General features: G+C 35.0%; 3 protein-coding genes and 1 long non-coding RNA gene across 7 annotated transcripts; 2 read left to right on the forward strand and 2 right to left on the reverse strand.

Moving 5' to 3' along the window:
* Window positions 1–472: 472 nt before the first annotated feature.
* Window positions 473–6,132, forward strand: LOC109187974 (beta-galactosidase 17). The gene is made up of 19 exons (XM_019338423.1): window positions 473–819; window positions 979–1,086; window positions 1,361–1,556; window positions 1,741–1,829; window positions 1,971–2,051; window positions 2,234–2,328; window positions 2,673–2,743; window positions 3,024–3,114; window positions 3,213–3,330; window positions 3,408–3,503; window positions 3,574–3,622; window positions 3,723–3,910; window positions 4,023–4,094; window positions 4,328–4,477; window positions 4,926–4,976; window positions 5,066–5,243; window positions 5,368–5,501; window positions 5,600–5,665; window positions 5,795–6,132. Exons 1-19 carry the CDS (start codon window positions 613–615, stop codon window positions 5,897–5,899), a joined length of 2,145 nt encoding a protein of 714 aa, XP_019193968.1. The 5' UTR covers window positions 473–612; the 3' UTR covers window positions 5,900–6,132.
* Window positions 6,069–13,377, reverse strand: LOC109187976. Its single transcript, XR_002055339.1, has 3 exons — window positions 13,366–13,377; window positions 7,281–7,414; window positions 6,069–6,498 (listed from the first exon to the last, which is right to left on the reverse strand). It is a non-coding gene; the product is annotated as an uncharacterized LOC109187976 (long non-coding RNA).
* On the forward strand, window positions 8,009–11,745 carry LOC109187972 (protein FAR1-RELATED SEQUENCE 4). 4 transcript variants are annotated; one of them, XM_019338420.1, is made up of 5 exons: window positions 8,010–8,203; window positions 8,335–10,560; window positions 10,646–10,702; window positions 10,775–10,966; window positions 11,132–11,745. In XM_019338420.1, the coding sequence occupies exons 2-4, from the start codon at window positions 8,494–8,496 to the stop codon at window positions 10,898–10,900; spliced, it is 2,250 nt and encodes a 749-aa protein (XP_019193965.1). In that variant the 5' UTR covers window positions 8,010–8,203; window positions 8,335–8,493; the 3' UTR covers window positions 10,901–10,966; window positions 11,132–11,745. The 4 variants fall into 4 exon arrangements, with proteins under 4 accessions (XP_019193967.1, XP_019193965.1, XP_019193966.1 ...); XM_019338421.1 differs by lacking the exon at window positions 11,132–11,745 and adding an exon at window positions 11,035–11,083 and having other exon boundaries at window positions 8,011–8,203; window positions 8,386–10,560; XM_019338419.1 differs by having other exon boundaries at window positions 8,012–8,203; window positions 8,386–10,560.
* Window positions 13,378–15,108: 1,731 nt separating the features above from the next.
* LOC109187975 (protein YLS9) lies at window positions 15,109–16,246 on the reverse strand. Its single transcript, XM_019338424.1, has one exon. The coding sequence runs from the start codon at window positions 16,053–16,055 to the stop codon at window positions 15,294–15,296; it is 762 nt and encodes a 253-aa protein (XP_019193969.1). The 5' UTR covers window positions 16,056–16,246; the 3' UTR covers window positions 15,109–15,293.
* Between the last annotated feature and the right edge of the window lie 4,176 nt (window positions 16,247–20,422).

Below are 20,422 nucleotides of genomic sequence, written 5' to 3' on the forward strand. Positions count from 1 at the left end.
TTTAACATTTTGAAATTGCAAAAAACTAATTAACCAAACATTTATATTAATATTTTAACTAAATCAAACAATTAGTAGTTGTCAAATAAACTAAAATTGACCCATAAGATAATTTTTTACCAAACAGAGGCACTGTCTTCATAATTATGAATATTTAATATATAAATTGTGTATTTTGAATTCAGATTCATGGTATAAGTATTGCATACACACTTGTTTATGTATATTATATTATTAAAGAGTGCATTTCTGAATAAGATTCAACTAGGCAATTGCGGTCCGCATAAAATCCATATTAATTTCACGACACTGGAACTTTAACACATGAGCATTTATTATTATATTATTAAATAAAGTGTTAACGGAGACGATTTAATTAATTCAATTCATAAGGTAATCTTTTTTCCCCACTTATAACAGAAGTTATTAAAGCATGATTAAAAGGATAACGGTGCGTTGAGGACTACAAGTCTCTGAAATTATTGAATTGGTGCGAAGCCAAAGAAGTTGTTAACGAAAACATTACCGGACTTGTTGACTTCCTAATCACTACTCACTCTCCTTGGAGCAGAAATGGAGTTGAGCTGAATTCTGGAAGAAGCGCCACACTCCATGCGAACCGCGCTGAAGAAAACTGTTACTCCGAGCATCGGAGCTCCGGCGGCGCAGCTCAGACTTCGACCGGCAACAATGGCCAGAACACGCCGGCTCGGAACCACGATACTGATATTCCTGCTTTCTATATTCTCGTTTGGAGCTTTCACGCCAGTGTTTGCTCCGCTGCCTTCCATATCCTCTCCGTCTTCCCTATCTAAATCCGTGAGTGATGAGTCTCCTTCAAATTATGCGCGATTGAGATTGTTTTCCTTTGAAAGAGAAAATTTCCGGTTATGAAACTATACGTTGATATATTTTAAGAAATTTTGAGTGAATTGTTATGGAAATATGTGAAAGCGAGCTGTTGATTATATTTGACAGAGTGACGGCGACAGGAAATTTGAGATCGCGGATGATATGTTCTGGAAAGATGGAAGACCTTTCCGGATAATTGGAGGCGATGTGCATTACTTTCGGACTCTTCCTGAGGTATTTTTGGAGTCTTTAGGCATATGTATTGTGCTCCGTAAAGGGCTTCTAATCACAAGTGTCATCAAAGGAAGCTATTTTTGAAGAATATTTGAAATGAACAAATTCCAAGTTAATAATGATTGGAATGTTGAAATGGACTTTCTTGTCATTTCAGCCAACTACTTGAGGCTAGAGCTTAATTTGGGAGGCTATTTTGCATTTTTGTTTTCTTTCTGTTGTTTCTAACTTGTAATTGTGGTTTCAAGTTTTGATATTGTGACAATGGTTTCAGTACTGGGAAGATAGATTATTGAGAGCAAAGGCATTAGGATTGAATACAATTCAAACTTATGTTGCATGGAATTTACATGAACCAAGACCAGGCCAATTGACTTTTGAAGGAATCGCAGATATCTTTTCATTTTTGAGCCTTTGCCAGAAACTGGATTTACTAGTTATGCTTCGAATTGGACCATATATCTGTGGAGGTTAGCCACAGCACTTTATAATTAACTTTATTAGAGCTTGTTTACCTTTAATGGGATGAAATTGTTTTAACCTCTGTTGGAAATTGTGATTTGTAGTACACTTTACCACACAATAATGTACCACTATAAAATGTCTGTGACTAAGTTTCAACTGAAAGGCTGGTTATTTCTTTTCTTGTGGCAGAGTGGGATTTGGGAGGTTTTCCAGCTTGGTTGCTTGCTATAGAACCAGCCATTGGACTTCGATCATCGGACCCTGCTTTTACTAACTTGGTATGTTTTCCCAACACTGATTGTTCATCAATCTGCAAATTGAGATGTAGAACTGTTGGAGGGATTAATCATACCTTTTAGTGATTCTCTCTTTACTTTATCATGTAAATATGTTGATATATACATTACGAACTGGTACAGGTTGACAGATGGTGGGGAATATTACTTCCAAAAGTCACCCGTTTTCTTTACGAAAATGGAGGCCCTATTATAATGGTCCAGGTGAGTTGAAATCCATCTCTGAGCTTCAGTAGAACAATGCATTAAAATATGTATGGCAATCTAAAATGAAGCTCTGAAGCTAACCAAATAGCACTATACACATTTTGGGTGATATATAGCTCTTCTAAACTCTTATGTTTCATCTTGTACGATGCATACCCTGACCGGTGAAAGTTGGACAGATTGAAAATGAGTTTGGTTCATATGGAGATGACAAGGAATACCTTCATCATTTGGTGAAGTTAGCCAGAAAACACCTTGGAGATGATGTTGTCCTGTAAGTTACATCACACCCCTGCAAAAAAAAGAAAAGGGGAGAACTTTTCCTAGTGCATTAACAAACCAAGTTGTTCTTGTGGCTGGAGTCTTTAAATGTTTTGAAGTGTGTGTGTGTGTATTTGTATGTATACACTTTATAGATTTTCCATGCTCCCTTGTTTCTGCTATTAGTTGAAGTGTAGCTGAGATATTTATTCTTTCCAGTGTTTGATGTAACATTTTGTGCTGATCACAAAAAAGAATTTTGATTAAAATGGAGTTTGATTGTAATACTGTGTTAATCTGCAACTATTTCTTTTTTCCATTTAAAAATAAATAAAATCATGCATTAACTGCTTGCAGATACACTACAGATGGAGGTACCAGGGAAACTCTAGAGAAAGGAACTATTCCTGGAGGTGCCGTCTTTTCAGGTAAAGATTATAATACAACAACAAAAGAATTAAATGCTCTGGCCATTTTATTTTATTTTTAATCTCCCTCAAAATGGTTTGTGTTGGTCAATTTGCTATTTTCTTGAGAATTGGGCATGGAATAGGAAATTAAAATAATACTAATGTTTGCAACTTGGCTGATATAAAACTGCTTGAAAGAAACATATCTCTGAGCATCTAATTAGTTAACTTATATAATCATTTTGTGTTGTTATAACTATTGACATAAGCTTTTAAATTTTTTTTTTCTCAATTTTAGCTGTTGACTTCTCAACTGGAGATGATCCATGGCCAATATTTGAATTGCAGAAAGAGTTTAATGCACCCGGAAAGTCACCACCTCTTTCTAGGTCATTGTTTGATTGTACTTCTTCAAATACACACACACACACATATCAATAGCTTTAATCAATTGATTTTGCACTGCTTGGTTACTTCGGTATGTCAGTGAGTTCTATACTGGTTGGCTGACACACTGGGGAGAGACAGCTGCAAAGACTGATGCAGCTTTTACAGCAGCTTATCTGGAAAAGATTTTAGCAGGGAATGGATCTGTTGTCCTCTATGTGAGTTTTTAGTTGAAAATATGCTTGTTTGATATGATTATCAGCTAATGTAAGTTGATGTGAACTCTTTCCTCCAGATGGCACATGGTGGAACAAACTTCGGATTTTATAGTGGTGCAAACACTGGTTCAGATGAATCTGATTACAAACCTGATCTTACATCCTATGATTATGTGAGTATGGCTTTTGAAGATTTTCTTCATTATTATAATCATTAAGTTAATAGATAGTTATCTTGTTCAGGATGCACCTATCAAAGAATCTGGTGATGTGGACAATGCAAAGTACCAAGGTAATACCATTCAGTTTATGTGCATCTGGCTCCATGTTAGTTTGTGGCAAAGCACCAAGCTAGATGTTTTGTAAATGAACTGACATTTTGTTGCTTTCAGCTCTCCGAGAAGTGATTGCTAAATACAGTGCAACACCTCTCTCTTCAGTTCCTTCCAATAATGAAAAGAAAGCTTATGGAATTATTAAGTTACAGAAAACTCAATCATTGTTTGATGTAATTAACTTTAAAGATCTTGATGGTATGATAGCATCCGAAAACCCTTTGCCAATGGAGTCTTTGGGTCAGGTATACCAGATGGATTCTCCTCTTGCTTAGTGATTGATGTTTTATGGTTCTGACATAACATTACAGTGGCTCAAGGATATATTCTGTTACCTTGGATATTTTTTGTGTTCAGATGTTTGGATTTGCGTTATACGTATCCAATTTCACTGCAAAGGGCAATGGAAGTGTGTTGTCAATACCAAAGGTAAGCCCTTTTAATAGTATACAAGATTACTTATTTAATCCTCATTATATGAGTTGTGAAGTGATGTCTCTCTCAAATGTTCCTGTCCTATTTACTGTGTTACTAAGAGGATAACTATGCAAATTAGTTTGTTATTCATGTCCCATCACCATTGCCAGTGTTAAATTTTGTCCTGCAATCAAGAAGTTGATCTAAATGCATTGCTTTGAAATGCTCATTCTATAATTTGACAGGTGCATGACAGGGCACAGGTCTTTCTTTCATGTCCTTCAGACGGTAATGAAGAATGGCCAAGATATATAGGCACTATAACAAGATGGTCTAACATACCCATTGTCCTTCCTTTCACTAAATGTACTTCAAAGAAAAGATTGTCTATATTGGTATAGAACACTCCTCTCTGAGTCTCTTCCCCCTTTTATTTTTGAGTTCTGCTCTAACCATTTGATGGGATTAAGAATACAAGTATCAGATTATTATTTTTTAAAATCATCAATTGAGACCAATGATGGAGTTCATTCATTAAAGTTTAAAGATTAAATGGTTTGTTTAAAACATCTTTTATCCAACTTTCCCAGACAATTTCAGTATTTCTCCATAATGTGATACTCCGTAATATATAAATAATCACATTATAATGTATCCAGAGTTCATTTCAGGAGAGAATTGGTCTCTTACTTTCTTCTTTGGATCTTTTCCCTTTCTTTGAATCATTTCTGAAAGGCCATTGCAATTTCCTTTCTTTTAGTTGGTCCAAGCTCTTTCCTAATAATTGAATAACCTAATCTAATCATTTTCTTTTGTTTTTCTTCTTGATTTTCATATTTGTAGGTTGAAAATCTGGGGCGTTTAAATTACGGGCGATATATATTTGATCAGAAGGTGAATTTCATACTGGGTTGACTTCTCTCTGCTGATGATGCAACACCTTGTAATTTCCGTAAGGTCCTTAATGTGTCTTTACTTTGCAGGGTATATTGTCCTCTGTTTATATAGATGGAAGACCTTTGAATAAGTGGAGAATGTTGGCAGTTCCTCTCCATAACCTAGATGACGATCAACTGGTCAATTCTATTATTCCAAATTTACATGCCAACATCCTAAAAGCATCTGCAAGATCTGCACGCAAGAAATTGAAAAATAAAATAAGTAAGTTTGGGACTATCCAAAAAAAAAAAGTTAATATACATGTAGCAAACATGAAATTCTACTTCGTAGAAGATCTATGGAGTGCACTCTGCTGATTCAAACCCGTTGTTTCCTTCTTTTACAGAGCGTGATCCAGAACCAGCTTTCTACTCTGGTCAATTTACTGTCGACAATGTTAAAGACACATATATATCACTACGTGGCTGGAGTAAGGGTGTTACATTTATCAATGGCTTTAACATAGGACGATTTTGGCCGGTACTGTGAAATTTTAATTATACTTTTAGTTCAAGTGTGAGTTGATCTGGAGGTTGCTGTTCCTTAACATAAAAACCTCTCTTTTATTCTGTTTACAGTCATTTGGGCCACAGTGTAATCTTTATGTCCCTGCTCCAATCCTTAAAGAGGGGGAAAACCTTGTGGTATGCCATCCATAAGTTTAAAATCCTCTTTTTTTCTCTCTCATATTCTAAGAGTTAAAACTCGATAGAACATAATATTTCTTAAAAGCTTCTCTCACGCAGTTTACACTTGATCTCCCTTTACTACAGGCAATTCTTGAGTTGGAATCAGCAAACCCTGATCTTTCAGTGACATCTGTTGAGCAGCCTGACTTTACCTGTGGACCCTCAAGTTCATATGTGCATCAACTCTGACAAAAGCATGGATGCTCTCACCAGCTTGTCACCACTACAAACTTACTATCCAGGTTGGTTTTTATAGGGGATGAGGGTTTGTGGGGTAAACAGTTGAAACTTGAGTTTAAATTGTTTTAATGCTCCAGAAGAGGCAAAACAAACTATACAATTCAGAGTGCCAATGGTCTGTGCATGTAAAGAATAAAAAGTGGGGAAATTTTCTCAAGGATTTGGTGTATTACAAAGTCTTACATGCCCAAGCTTTATGACAAATAACCAATTTTATCCTCGCATGGTATAACATCTCTTCCTACTTGGCGTTGCCTTGTCAAACAATTCAACTAGCAACTGCCACTAAGCCTAAAACTTTTATTTCAAGACATTTAACAGAATAAACAATGAGACGTTATTTTGGCAACTGTTTAGAAGCCTCCTGTGGTTCTTGCTTGGATCCTGAAACGGCTGCAGATGCCGCAGCTGTCACTGCAGCCGCCGCTGCACCTAGCTTCACCCCTCCTGCGGCCTTCATGGCACCGCCAATTTTTGCAAACGCGGCTATCCCTCCCACAAGTATGGCTCTCAAAGCAACTGTTGGTTTTACTGACATTTTTGCTAACCTGAAATTCCAGGCACTATATCAACTCAAAAGCTAAACATCATATAGAAAGAAAGACTATAAAGATTTAACTATATTAAACCATAATAACTGAAAAGTCCCTACTTTTCCGAATAGAACACAAAAATGTTTTCTTCCTAAGTGGAAGGGAGAATAAGACCCAAATTCGACCTGAAGAGTGTTCGACAAGAATCAAACTTGTGATATTCCATCTACCCTCTTTAGAGGCCTACTTATATTGTCATATCAAGCTACCTTCCTCAATCCTCTAACGTACAAATTAGGGCAAATGCTTCCAAATGAGAGACACAATCTAAAACGTGCGCAAAATAATTCAACTTTGCAATTAAAAAATAAAAATAAAAATCAACCGGCAGGTAAAGCGCCGAGCTTCATTACTGCCTTCAGGTAAAACCGCAGGCTAAGGCTTCATCACGCCGCTTCTCCCCGCCATTATTAAGCGATTTCCGATTGCTTGCTTCGCTTTTGTCGCTATAAGCAAACGACAAAACTATAGCTTCTAAAAATTCAGTTTTTTTTTTTTTTAATTAATTAATGCAAAGTATTCCAATTCCTTTTGCGATCTATAATTCTTAAATACAGATTGCAATTTAGAAGCTCAACGGCGGTCGGCGGACCACCATCAACCACAATGGTGACTATATTCCCCGACGTTATCGAACTATAAATAAAATAACCGAAGCTCTAGCAATAAACTGGCCTGGTCAAATTTCGATTCCGAAATCGGTACGAAAAATGAATTTTGAAAAATAAAAACTGAACCTGAAGGTCTGATAGGAAAGCTGGATCTCTGCAGAAATGGCGCCCTTCTTTCTTCTTCTGACTACGAAAGACTCTGTGTAGAGAGGAGCGAGCGGGGAAGCGTCAAATGAAGGAACCCTCGTTTTGCGGAGACTCTTTCCAATATCCCAATTTTCTTTATTTTTATATTATTATGACATTTTATTTTAGTATTCGCAAATAAAAGTTATAAAACTAGTTTTTTTTTTTTTTTTTTTTTTTTTTTTTTTTAAGAAAGACTTAATTCATTAAATCATTAACGAGACAGCCTACCAAGAAAGTAGGGATATCAAACTACTCTACAATTAGACATAAAAATAGCCTCCCGAACAACAATATAGACGACACGATTTGCAGATTGCCTAACAAATCAGAATACGACATAGTTATTACAATGAAATAAAGTTTACATAATATAGTAATGGTAATTTTTTTTTATCATACAAAAAAAAAGCGTGATATACCAATAATTAATTAAAAAATAAAAATATTATCCGATCAACGTTTTGTTTCTTAATTGGACCAGTCCGATACAAATTAAAATTAATATGAGTATGATACGTTCTACGATTAAGACCTGCTCAGAATGCCGGACACCTCATGACTTGAAAAAAAAAAAAAAAAAACCAAAGAGAATAATTTTAGAAAATATGACGTTACATTGAACCGATTTTTCAATACAAGAACCGGACCGGGCAATTGATTGCTTTCTCCAAAGTCCAAATGATATTTTTTTTTTTCTTTCCATTTTTCCCAAATCTTCCCGATTGCCTTTCCCCAATCTCTCCTGTCTCTGGTTCTCCTGGACGCGCCGTCGAACACTCATCCACAACCCGCAAGGATACGTATAAAGTTCCATTATTTCTGTCCGACAAACGGCACAAAATCCGTCTCTCGCCCTTCAGGTACTTGCTTTTCTCATGGGGTATCTGAAATTTTGCTTGAGTTTTAACTATCTGAGCTTTGAAGTCCCAATCTTTAGCTCTCCATTTATGTTTTCCTTCTGGTATGTGTACTTTTATTGTATATTTTATAGTGCTATACTCCACAGCATTGTTTATGCGTGTGTGCTGGGCTCTTTCTCCAGGAAGAAGCTGAAACCTAACATTGGAATGTCACAGTACCGCCCAAAGTATTGGTTTGGAGAATATTTGGGGTAAAGCTCGGTTCTTGTTTTGTGTGTGAGTTTTTGATAATGGAGTCTAGTGTTGTGGCGGGGAGCAGTAATTTGGAGCCTCGGGATGATATGGAGTTTGATTCTCACGAGGCAGCCTATGAATTCTATAAAGAATATGCCAAATCTGTGGGATTTGGCACTGCCAAATTGAGTAGTCGGCGCTCTAGGGCGTCTAAAGAATTCATTGATGCTAAGTTTTCTTGCATAAGATATGGTAATAAACAGCAGTCTGATGATGCTATTAACCCTAGGCCTTCCCCCAAGATAGGATGTAAGGCTAGCATGCATGTGAAGAGAAGGCAGAATGGGAAGTGGTACATTCATAGTTTTGTGAAGGAGCACAATCATGACCTTTTGCCGGCTCAGGTGCATCTTTTTCGGAGCCACAGGAATGGTGATCCTCTCAAGAATGACCCCAAAATAAGGAGGAAAAAAGCTCTAGCTGCTGTGTCAAATCACTATGGTGGTACCTATCAGTTTTCTAGTTGTTTGGAGAATGTCTTTAGGAGTCAGCATGATAGGGGTCGTAATTTGGCTTTAGAAGAAGGAGATGCTCAGATGTTGCTCGAACTTTTTGTGCATATGCAGGAAGAGAATCCGGAATTCTTTTATGCCATAGACTTGAATGAGGAGCATCGGCTGAGGAATGTGTTCTGGGTTGATGCCAAAGGCATGAAGGATTATGCCAACTTCGGTGATGTGGTCTCGCTTGATATTTCATATTTCTCGAACAAGTATAAGATACCTTTGGTCTTCTTCGTTGGTGCAAACAATCACATTCAGCCAACATTACTCGGATGTGCATTGATTGTAGATGAATCGGTGCATACATTTCTTTGGTTGCTTCGAACATGGTGCTTGGCAATGGGTGGACGAGGCCCAAGGGTGTTGCTCACTGACCAAAATAATGCCATTAAAGCAGCCGTTTCAGCAGTTCTTCCCAACACTCATCACTACTTTAGTTTGTGGTGTATCTTGGAGAAGATCCCAAGGTATCTTGATTACCTTAGTTTATGGCATGATCCTTTCATCGCAAAATTCAGAAAATGCATACATATGTCATGGACTGAAGAACAGTTTGAAAAGAGGTGGTGGAAATTGCTTGACAGATTTAATCTTAGGGAAGATGAATGGATACAGTCATTGCATGAAGATCGCAAACGCTGGGTGCCTACTTTTATAAGGGACGTCTCTTTTGCTGGCTTATCTACTGCTTCAAGAGCTGAAAGTATGAATTCTTTATTGGATAAGTATATCAATGGTGAAACTTCTTTAAGAGAATTTATAGGAAAATATAAGCTAATCTTGGAGGACCGATATGAAGAGGAAGCCAAAGCAAACTTTGATGCATGGCATGAAACCGCTGAGTTGAAATCTCCATCTCCTTTTGAGAAACAGCTGTCTCTAATATATACACATGAAATATTTAAGAAATTTCAAGTTGAAGTATTGGGAGTAGCTGCATGTCATCTTAGAAAAGAAAAAGATGACACAACAATGACATATGCCGTTAAAGACATTGAAAATGATCAGGATTTCATGGTCGAATGGACTGAATCAAAGTCGGAAATATTCTGCTCATGCCATTTATTTGAATATAAAGGTTTTCTTTGTAGGCATGCTATTGTGGTTCTCCAAATGTCTGGGGTCTTCAGAATTCCAATTAAATATATCCTACAACGTTGGAGCAATATTGCTAAAAGCAGGCTTCCCATTAGTGAAAGATTGGATGAGGTACAAGCTAAGGTTCGTTGTTACAATGACCTTTGCAGGCGAGCCATAATATTAGGCGAAGAAGGGTCACTATCACAGGAGAGTTACAATATTGCAGTTAGCGCTATTAAAGAAGCTATCAGACAGTGTGCAACTGTGAATGGTCCTATCCAGACGGACTTAAGACCACCACCTGGCATGCCTGCGACCCTTGCAATCCAGGGTGTTGAAGAAGCAAATCACAGAAGCACAGCTGTAGCTAGAGAGCAGGTGTCTAATATTAAAGTGACACAAACAAGTAGGGGGTCAAAAAGAGTAGATTCTGGGAACGAAAAGGAAAGTAATGAAAGCTGTGCTAATAAAAAGGGGAAGGTAAGAAACATTATTCACATATATGCTCTTGTTACTATCTCTACAAAATAAATAAGTATACTAATTCGGTTCCTGTATACACTAGGTGCCTTTGGAACCAGAAGTCACAAATCTCGGGACACAAGGAGTCTTTCATCAAATGGTTTGTCCCATTTTAGACCCCCATTTATATATTCATATTCTATAAATATCTTACCAAGGTTTCATTGAGTAGGATATGCCTGGTAGCCTGGATTATCCAACCTACTACCCAAGGTTTCTTACAACATTGCTGAGGGGTGGTGAGATTAATAAAAGGAATGTGGAATTGCTTGGTGAGATGTTGGAGGAACAGAGTTGAAGCATGCACAATCATGGATCTTGATAAATCAAGGTTTTAGGGCCTTTCCTCTCCAGAATAAAGAAGGTATTCCATTTACTTGTTCGTTGATGTAGTTCTGGCAATTATTTTAATTGGGTATGATAAATTTGCAGCTATGATGGATTGAAGCATAGTACTGAATCTCTTAGCATATGAAGCGAGGGCAGGACTTTCATTCATATATGATATGCTGTTTTGTTTTGTTTGCAGACAGAAGGAATCTGCAAGTAAATGGGGTCTAAGAGGAGAAATTGTTGCCAACTTGGGTACTGATTTCAGATTTTTTTTTTCCAACTGATGTTACTCGAGAACTAACTAATTTTTGTATAGAATGCTACTAAATCATACCCGAAGAACTTGTAGACTTGTCTTCCAGACAGTAGCCAGTAAGGGTTGGATCATTGATATTCTATTGACCCTACATCATTATCAGCAGCCAAGAATATGCTATTTTCTGCCATAGTTATGCAGATGCGACAGCCTACCAATCTAACTTTGCATTTGCATTGAAGTTGACGTTTTGAGAAATCTTTTGAACTCATTCTAAGCGCGATGAAGAGGTTCATCCTAAGTAGGTCTGCTGTCCTCCCCCGGAAGTTATTTGTATATGCATACAGATCGAGATTTGTTTGTTTGATGCATGTACATCTGCTGTGGTTTTGTTTTATATGCAAAACAGGTAAAGAAGAATGCTATGTTGTAAATGGAGCTGTGCAAAGCTCTTGACATTGTAATCTCTGTCTTGCCTATTGTTCTGTGAATTTGACTGATTACAGTTGTTAATGAATCAATTTACTCAGTAAACTTGTTTGGGGAAAAAAAAATTTCTTTTGGTTCTGTTCTATAGGAGTCTAGGATGGATGTTTGATCTTTTAGGGCTATTGCAATTTCTTCCAAGTTGTGTACCATAAAGGCAAAGAGTAATACTACTTTTTTGACAACCTAGGTTTTCGACTTTGTCGGATTATATTTTTATTTCTTATGAACTTGTCCTTCAGACTCATGAGGTGGTAAATTGGTCAATTTGACAAGAGTATCTGGGAGGGGGGCTCTTGTCACTTTGAGAGGTTGCTCTCACATTACTGTTGGTGAGACTTGATCTCAGATTATTATTCTCAAATTTTACTCTTGTGACCAACTGAGTTGTCTATACAGTTATATATATATATATATATATATATATATATATATATATATATATATATATATTATCAGCAAATAGGGGCACTCAACCACTCAAGTGATAGAGAGTGGTAGCAAAGCTGTGATGCACCTTGAATTGGCTCCAAGTCTCAATCTTGAGAGGTGAGAAGACCCAATTGTGCATTGTTTATAACTGCTTTGTTAAGCAAATTAAGCCTTTTAAATTCTTGTAATGCAAGATTATCACTTTCTTTATATTATTATTATTATTATTATTATTATTATTATTATTATTATTATTATTATTGGAGTATGAAAATGCCAAATATAATCGACAAGATAAAGTGACAGCAATTGAAAATGATAATGCAAGAAACTACTCTCTATAGAAACTAAAATTGGTTTGGCTTTATTACTTATTTGTCCACTTCTATGATGAGGAGAGGTGCTAAATAATATACTTTTAATCTTGGAATATAATTTAACCTTAACCAAATCATAAAAGAGTTCAGAGCTTCGTTCTACTAACCGACATAGCTAGGGTGCAGGGTTCAATATATGGCCCTATTGTAAATACCGTGTAGGCGTGTACAAGTGCTTTGGGGTTCAATCAAAATTTTTTTTCTTCATAAAACTACAATTACACGTACTACGCCTAATTTAGTTAATTTGAAAATAGATTACTAGAAAATAAACGAGCATTTAGGGGCTGATCCACAATGGGAGCAGTTGTCCCCTTCCCCTCATCCCATCCCCTTTATATATATTGTATGTATAGGCTTTATATAGATACACAGTAACATCGATAATTACTAAATATATATAAATTTAACCAAAGGATGAACTAGCTTAGATGGTAAAGCAGTATATGTTAGTCTTTTAGTTGTTATGGATAGAAGGTGCGAATGAGATGACGTGGTCTCTTTCAGTTTAATCAAAGATTTCATATTCAAGCTCTAGGATTACATTACAACTACCTTAAAACCCCATGAAAGCTTGAAAACCTCACCAGCTCACCTCACATTAACAAATTAGTCACTTGTAATCAGACATTTTCAAAAAAAAAAAAAGAAGTTAAATCTTTTACATATACAAAATTGACATTCAATTGTTCATAACTTTGAAAAAAACATATTGAAAGTGACAAGTTAGGTTGAAGCAATTAAGTAACTAGGATAGTTGCTAAAAGTTGAGGTGTAATGAAAAGCAGAAATGAAAAATGAGTTTACTAGGTTGGAATAATTGAATTGAGGAGTAGTGTATATATATAGAAACGTGGATCGGTGTTGCAAAGAATTGACCTTTGAGTGTACACACAATATACAACACAACCTTAGCTGTAGACATTAGAGAAAACCGATGTATCCAGCAAACATGTGACCACCCACCAAACTTGGTCGCTATTAGTTAGCAACTCTAAATCATTGACCATCTCCACATGCCCCAATCATTCATTCATCCATTCATACATACATGCATGCTACTACTCTCTCATCATCATTCCACCCTTTTTTTAAAATAAGTTTTGAGTTATTACCAGGTGGTCCGAGTATAGTGATTTTGCAACGTTTAGTTCTATACTTTCAAATTCACCATCCGTAGTTATTCAACTATCAAATTGTTACCATCTGTGGTCCAAGTTAACCACTCGTGGTCCTTCAACTATCAAATTTTAACCACCCATGCATGGTCCTTCCAGCCTTCCAGGAGGACCATGGTTGAAAGTTGAAGGGCTATGGTGGTTAACTTGGGACTACGGATAGTAACAATTTGGAAGTTTAGGACTAAACGTGGCAAAATTACTATACTCAAAGGACCCCAGATGATATTAACTCAAATAAATTTTAACTCCAAACTTAAGGATCCATTATCAGTCTTACCTTGAAAACGGATAGAAGAAAATCATTCGTGAAATATGCTTCAGCTGACATATATACAGCTCTAAACCCTGCATTCTCTGACGGCTGCTAACAATCGAAGCAAAATTTATATATAAACCTATTTTGAGTTAATTGATCAGTTAAATTGTGTCCTAAGACATCATTTTGTCCTCTTTCATATTACCATAACATGCATGATCAATTACAACCCCAAAATTAAACCTCCACACATTTGACTAGAATTTACTTCAAAAATCATGTATTACCCACTCAAATACTCTTTTGGACATGTTATTGTGTGGGGTTGAGACTTGAGCGTGGTGACAGCTCTACAACAATAGAATAGAACCACGTTTGGAAGTTTGATTGAAACACACCAACAAAACCGTGTTTCTTAATCGCATCAAAGGGGAAATCGCGGGGCCTTTGTTTTCAAGACCAACCACCTCAATGTTATTCCCTACGCCTTTCAAGACTCACCGACACACTTTCCAGTACTGATATCACCACCACAACAAAACTATGACTTTTGTTTCTTCTTATTCTAACCATAATTCTAGTTTATCCTATTTAAAACAACCTAGGTAAGCAAATCGCTAATATAACTAAGGTAAAAAATTTCCCTTTGCAGGTATTACCCAAACTGAATACTTTTGTTAGAGTTTGGATACCGAATACTATACTAACAAAATTAAGAGTTGAATCAGAAATGATCGATACAACTTCAATTAAATTGATCAAATCGTTACTCGGTAATTATAAGGTTTCAAATTTCATGAAAACATACTATGTATGTTCATATAAGTTGCTACCAAAAGGTGTGCAAACTATTATACTAGACCATAACATCGGGTTTTACTTAGTCACTCAAAAAACATATCGGAGATTTGGTAAATAACTGATAGTTGATTACATGCAAAATTACTTTCTTAAAAAGTTGAACAATTTTTTAAATTTTAACATTTTGAAACAATAACTTATTATAAAAGTTAATTAATCAAACATTCATTGATCAAGTTAAATTAAACAGTTAATAATTGTCAAATAAATCAAAATTTGATTGATAAGTTAACTATGATACCATACATAGTTACATACCCTGATCACATAAGTTGCTGCGTTGTAATTAATTACTAAAAATCCATTTTACCATAAAACTATAAAGAAAAACAATCAATAAAAGTATAATAAGCAAAACAAAAGAATATAATCAATCATGGTGTAAAATACGTACAAAACCCAAAATATAGTAATAAAAATCACACCTTTTTTGTTTTTTCCTACTGAATTAAAAAAAAAAAAAAAAAAAAAAAGTTTGATAATAAGATGATACTCATTAATCCTCTTGTTCAGAGAGTCCATTTCCAGATCTTGATTCGGAGATCAACCTTGCAGTCGACGTTGGAGGTTGTGGCTTTTGACGGCGACTTTCCTCCCGGAACGTTGACGTGGATGCCGTCGCAGGTGACTCTGATGCCGACTTTCTTGGTTTTCAGGCCACCGACCTTCACTTTCACCTTAGTCTCCAGTTTTAGCGTCAGTGGCAGAGTCTTCTTTGACTTCAGCTTTGAGATATCTCCGGCGTCGAGAGTTTGCTTTGAGGTGGAGATTGTTGTTTTCAGAGTGGTGGTGTTTTTGGTGCCGTGTTCGAACGCCGGAAAAGATCCGGTTCCGACGGGGATGTCGCCGGAGAAAGTGGAGATGGTGATGGGGTCGTAGAAATATGTGAGCTTTTTGTTGGGGTTCCGGGCGGAGACGGAGATGTTGAGTTTGGAGGTGAGGGTGGTGGAGGAGACGTTGAATTGGGAGAGGTGGAGAGAGTTGACGGCGAAATTGGGCTGTTCGGGGCGGTAGAGGAAGTAGAAAATAACGCCGGCGATGGCGGCGAGGATGACAACGGTGATGACGATGAACGTGGTCCAGAGGAAGCAACAACAGCAGCAGCCCCGCTTGTGGCGGCGGCGGGACGGTTGCGGGCGGTACACGGGGCGCGTGGCGTTGTAGAGTTGAGCTTTGTTGGCCGGAAACGATGGGTTTGCTCCACCGCCGGCGGCGGCTGCGGTGGCGCCGTTCGCCGCCGGCTTGGATGATGGATACACTCTATCAGCCATGTCTTCACTCCCGCAACCTCTTTGCTTTTCTTGAATTCTCTCCGTAGGGGTTTTTAATTTATCTATTGATGAATCGAGTAAACGGCGAAACTAGCGGCTGCCGGAAAAGATTGCGAGATGTGACGGAGGAAGGCGGCGGCGGCGAGGGGGAGAGAGGGAAAGTGAACCGACGGAATAGGTGAAAGAATATTTTGAAGTGGGAATGAGATGTAAGTTTATAAAAAGAAAAATAAATTAAATAAAGATTCCCACGCTTTAAATTAGCGAGTAACCCGTCAATCACAATTATTGCTTTTCATATTTGAAAAAATAAAAAATAAAAATTCATATTTTAAAAAGGAAAATATCATTTGTATTCTAAATCATAAGGAAATAACGTGTTCGTACTTTATTAAATATAACCTCCAAATCACATAGCCCCAAAAGATGTATGTGTTGGCAATAATTTAATTTTTAATTTTAAATATAATAATTATGTTTTTACTCAATTTAGCTATTCATTTTCGTGATTACTTGAAATTAGTAAAGATATATTTCGCGAACATTTGCTCAATTTAGTAGAGCCGTGCATGGAAGAAATATGCTATGAGTGATCGAATTGTCCTCATTGTGCGTTTACAAAGCACAATAGAGTGGTAGATTCGTGTTTTTTATAAATCACTTTTTAAATGTAACATTCAATTTAGACAAATGATGTAATATTTCATTTTTTTTGGTACTATTGACTCTGTTACAATGTAATATTTGTCTATACATACTTTCTCAATTTACTAAAACACAAAATAGTTAATATCAGTCATAATTATACCGCTTTACCACAAGGTTATGGCATAAATTTTTTTCTTTTAGTGCAAATCATATTAGTTTAACGCATGTTCATATGCCAACTGTCGTGCCACGTGGGACCTGAATCATTGTGCGAAAGAGAACATCAATTTTATGCATTTCCTTTTCTTCAATAATAAACTTATCAGATAATTAAATCAAAGAAATTATTAAAATATAGAAAGTTCTAGGGTATAGTTACGTGTTTTAAATTATAATTATTAAGGGACAAAATGATAAATAAATATTTATAAGTTTTTAAAATTTGGAACCACGTAGCAATTTAATTATTATCTTCAAATATGAATCTCACATGTCGATTAGATAAATCTTGATTGTCATATCATATCACGATTTCAGTTTATGTCAATACTTTTCGATAATGTAAATTTATTGTACAAGATTTTCCTATTATGATTTATATATCATGTATGATTTACCGGTTTTTACCAGAATTACAAGATCTTCCTTACGTGTTATTTGCCATGAGCCACAGCCCGAAACTTTATAATTTTACTTTTTACATTTACAAAAATTTAAGATAAAAAAGTAAAAAATTAACCTTTTTTTTTTTTTTTAATAATAATGTGTACTTTAGTTTTAAATTAAGCCAAAAGCCAATGGTATAGCAGAAACGTGGGACAAAGTTGGTAAGATAGATCACTTTATGTTGTTTATTCATCTTATTATATTTAAATTTTATTTTTTTCTTTGCAATTTGCAATAAAAATTAATTTTCAATATAAAATATAAGTCAAGCTGACTTAGCTTTGAAAAATGAAATAAAAACAAAAAATAGGAATTTTGTATATAAAACATCACTTGCTAATTGAATAATGTTGTATTCCCTGGTAACTTTATTATTTTATTTCATAATATTCACACATTATTCCAATATAATTTTTCGAGAGGAAAAATAATAATTTTTTCTATTGATTTATACTTATTTATGGCAGGTTTTCAAAAAAAAAAAAAATACTTATTTATGGCAAGTTATGATGTATAAAAACTCTCTAGAGTGAATGTTTACGTATTTGGGAAATGTTTCATTCAAATAAAATGTACAAAACATCCTATAATCATTTTCATAATCAAAACAAAATTTAAAAATGCATTTTATAAAAAGAAAGAAACTACTCGTTTAGTAAACAATTACTTTGTATATCTTGCATTGCAGATCCTGAATAGCAAATCTTTAGCAACTTGGCGTATAAGTAAATATGGCCAAGTTTGAATTAGCCTATCTTTTGCAAATTATACAATGGACCTTGATCTACCTTGCATTGTGAACCCTGATTCAAAAATAACCTTCAAATTTTGTACTTGCAGTTATCTGTTTCTGTACCTGTAAACAAATTGAAAGCACATCACGTGATAATTACAGACACATAACATGATAACTATAGACACATCAATTATTAACTGCAAGTACATAATATGTTAATTATATACATAACATGTTAACCAATATCTTATGTGTCTGCTGTTAACATATTTTGTACTTGTAATTAACAATTTATGTGTCTGTAGTTATCGTTTTATATGTATGTAATTATCATTTATGTGCTTTCAATTTATTTACAAATACATAAATTATTTATTATAAATACAAAATATTTTAACTGTAAATACATAATTTTTGAATCAAAGTTCATAATGCAATATGAATTCTGATTCGTGGTATAACAATTGTCTATCTTTTAGTGGGGCTTTTTTCTAACACATGCCCAATTTAGCTTTACTTCCCAATCTGACTATGGGCCGATATTATACCCAAAAATATAAGAGATACAATTGAATTGAATAACAGAAAATGCAGAGAAGCCCACGTGCCCATAAATAAATAAATTTCTTAAATATTTATTTATATAAAGTAAAATAGATTAGTGAATGCACTGCATTCAAAACAAAATAAAAATTAGTGAATGCACTGGTTAATATACAAACACACCTCCTAATTTGTTCTTTTCTTTTTGAAAGCAAAAAACGGCTGAAATAGATTCTGCAACCAAATTGAAACAAAGTCAAAGAGGGACAAAGTCACAGTACAAAGAGCTAACCTGCTAAGAGGCTTTAACAGAAAAAGTATGAACAACTAAATTAAATCGTCTAACAACTAAAAATAAAGAACAAGCGGGGAACGAGGTCATAGGACCTAAACAATCATCAATCACCACTCCAACATGAGATATAGGACGTGTGTAGAAACAGTAATATAACGATGCAAATTCGAGCAATCAGTGTGTAAGGCTACAGTAGTAATTCCATGATCTTTTAACCACGAGGGGCTTCTTTGCAAGCAAGGAATTCCTAATTTTTTTCTCCTATTTAAATTTAATACATGTTTTAAGCTTTTAATTATATATGATTTTTATATAACTACATATAATATTGTTAAAACCGAGAACGGAGAATCTCTTATCCCTAGTGAAATTCTGCGGAGATAGAAAATCTCACCTCTTGCATAACTTTTCATAGGTGTTAGATAGGAAAAATATATCATCTAAATATGAGGATGAAAACAAAGGTGAGAATCAAAATTGAGAGCAGAGAATATGCCTCACATATTTCTCGCTCCATAATTATCTCTATATATATTCAATATACCTTAAACTTTGTCATCAATAGCATTCATTTATCTATTACATCTTACAATTTTTGTTAAATTTATAAATGTATTTGAATTTAATGTGATTAGTTAATTAAGTGGACTTGAATTTGATTTGTACAAATCCCATTCAAGCTTTAAATATGCTTGACTGAAGTGATACCTAATAAATAAGTGAAAATGGGAGTAGAAAAGAGCCAAGATTTCACCGACACAAGAATGAGTGGGTAGAAGCAGGGGTAGGCAGTGGGCACCACCACATCCCTCAAAATCAACTACTTCTATTCTATATATTCACTGTGGGACCACCAATGAATTTTTTTTGTAGTATTTTTTTTTCTCCATATGCATAAAAAGATAAATCGTATCAATTTAATTTTATATTCAACATTAAACTGTTTCATCTACTAGATTAATATTTTAAGACTGTGGTAAACAATTTATGTAAAGGTTAGTATCATTCGATCACAAAATTTTAAATAATTTTATAAGATTTACATTGTATCAGGACAGATGTCAGTATCGGGGTAGAAATTAAGAAGTTATGAAAAGAAAAAATTGAAATTATATTAAATATAAAAAATACGGGTGTCAACATATTAGAAGTTCTCAAAAAAAAATAAAAATAAAAAATCAACATATTAGAATTTGGTATATGGAGTATATTTCATTTTCTTTCCAAAGACAAACAGTAGACAAGTTTATTCCCATGGCTGTCATAAACCTGAGCACTTGAGTTAAAAATATATTTTATTTTGTGGATCCCAAAATCCCATTTAATGATAACTCACATAAAGTTCATATATTATTAGTACTTCAGTTCAGTTTCACTTTGTAATAAGTATATAAATCATTTTATTATTATATTATAACAGTAAAAAGAAGGAGAAGTGAAGAAATGGAAACAAATATATAACTTTAGAGGTAATAATTA

This window comes from Ipomoea nil, unplaced genomic scaffold, assembly GCF_001879475.1.
Source record: "Ipomoea nil cultivar Tokyo-kokei standard unplaced genomic scaffold, Asagao_1.1 scaffold1421, whole genome shotgun sequence".
NCBI lineage: Eukaryota > Viridiplantae > Streptophyta > Magnoliopsida > Solanales > Convolvulaceae > Ipomoea > Ipomoea nil.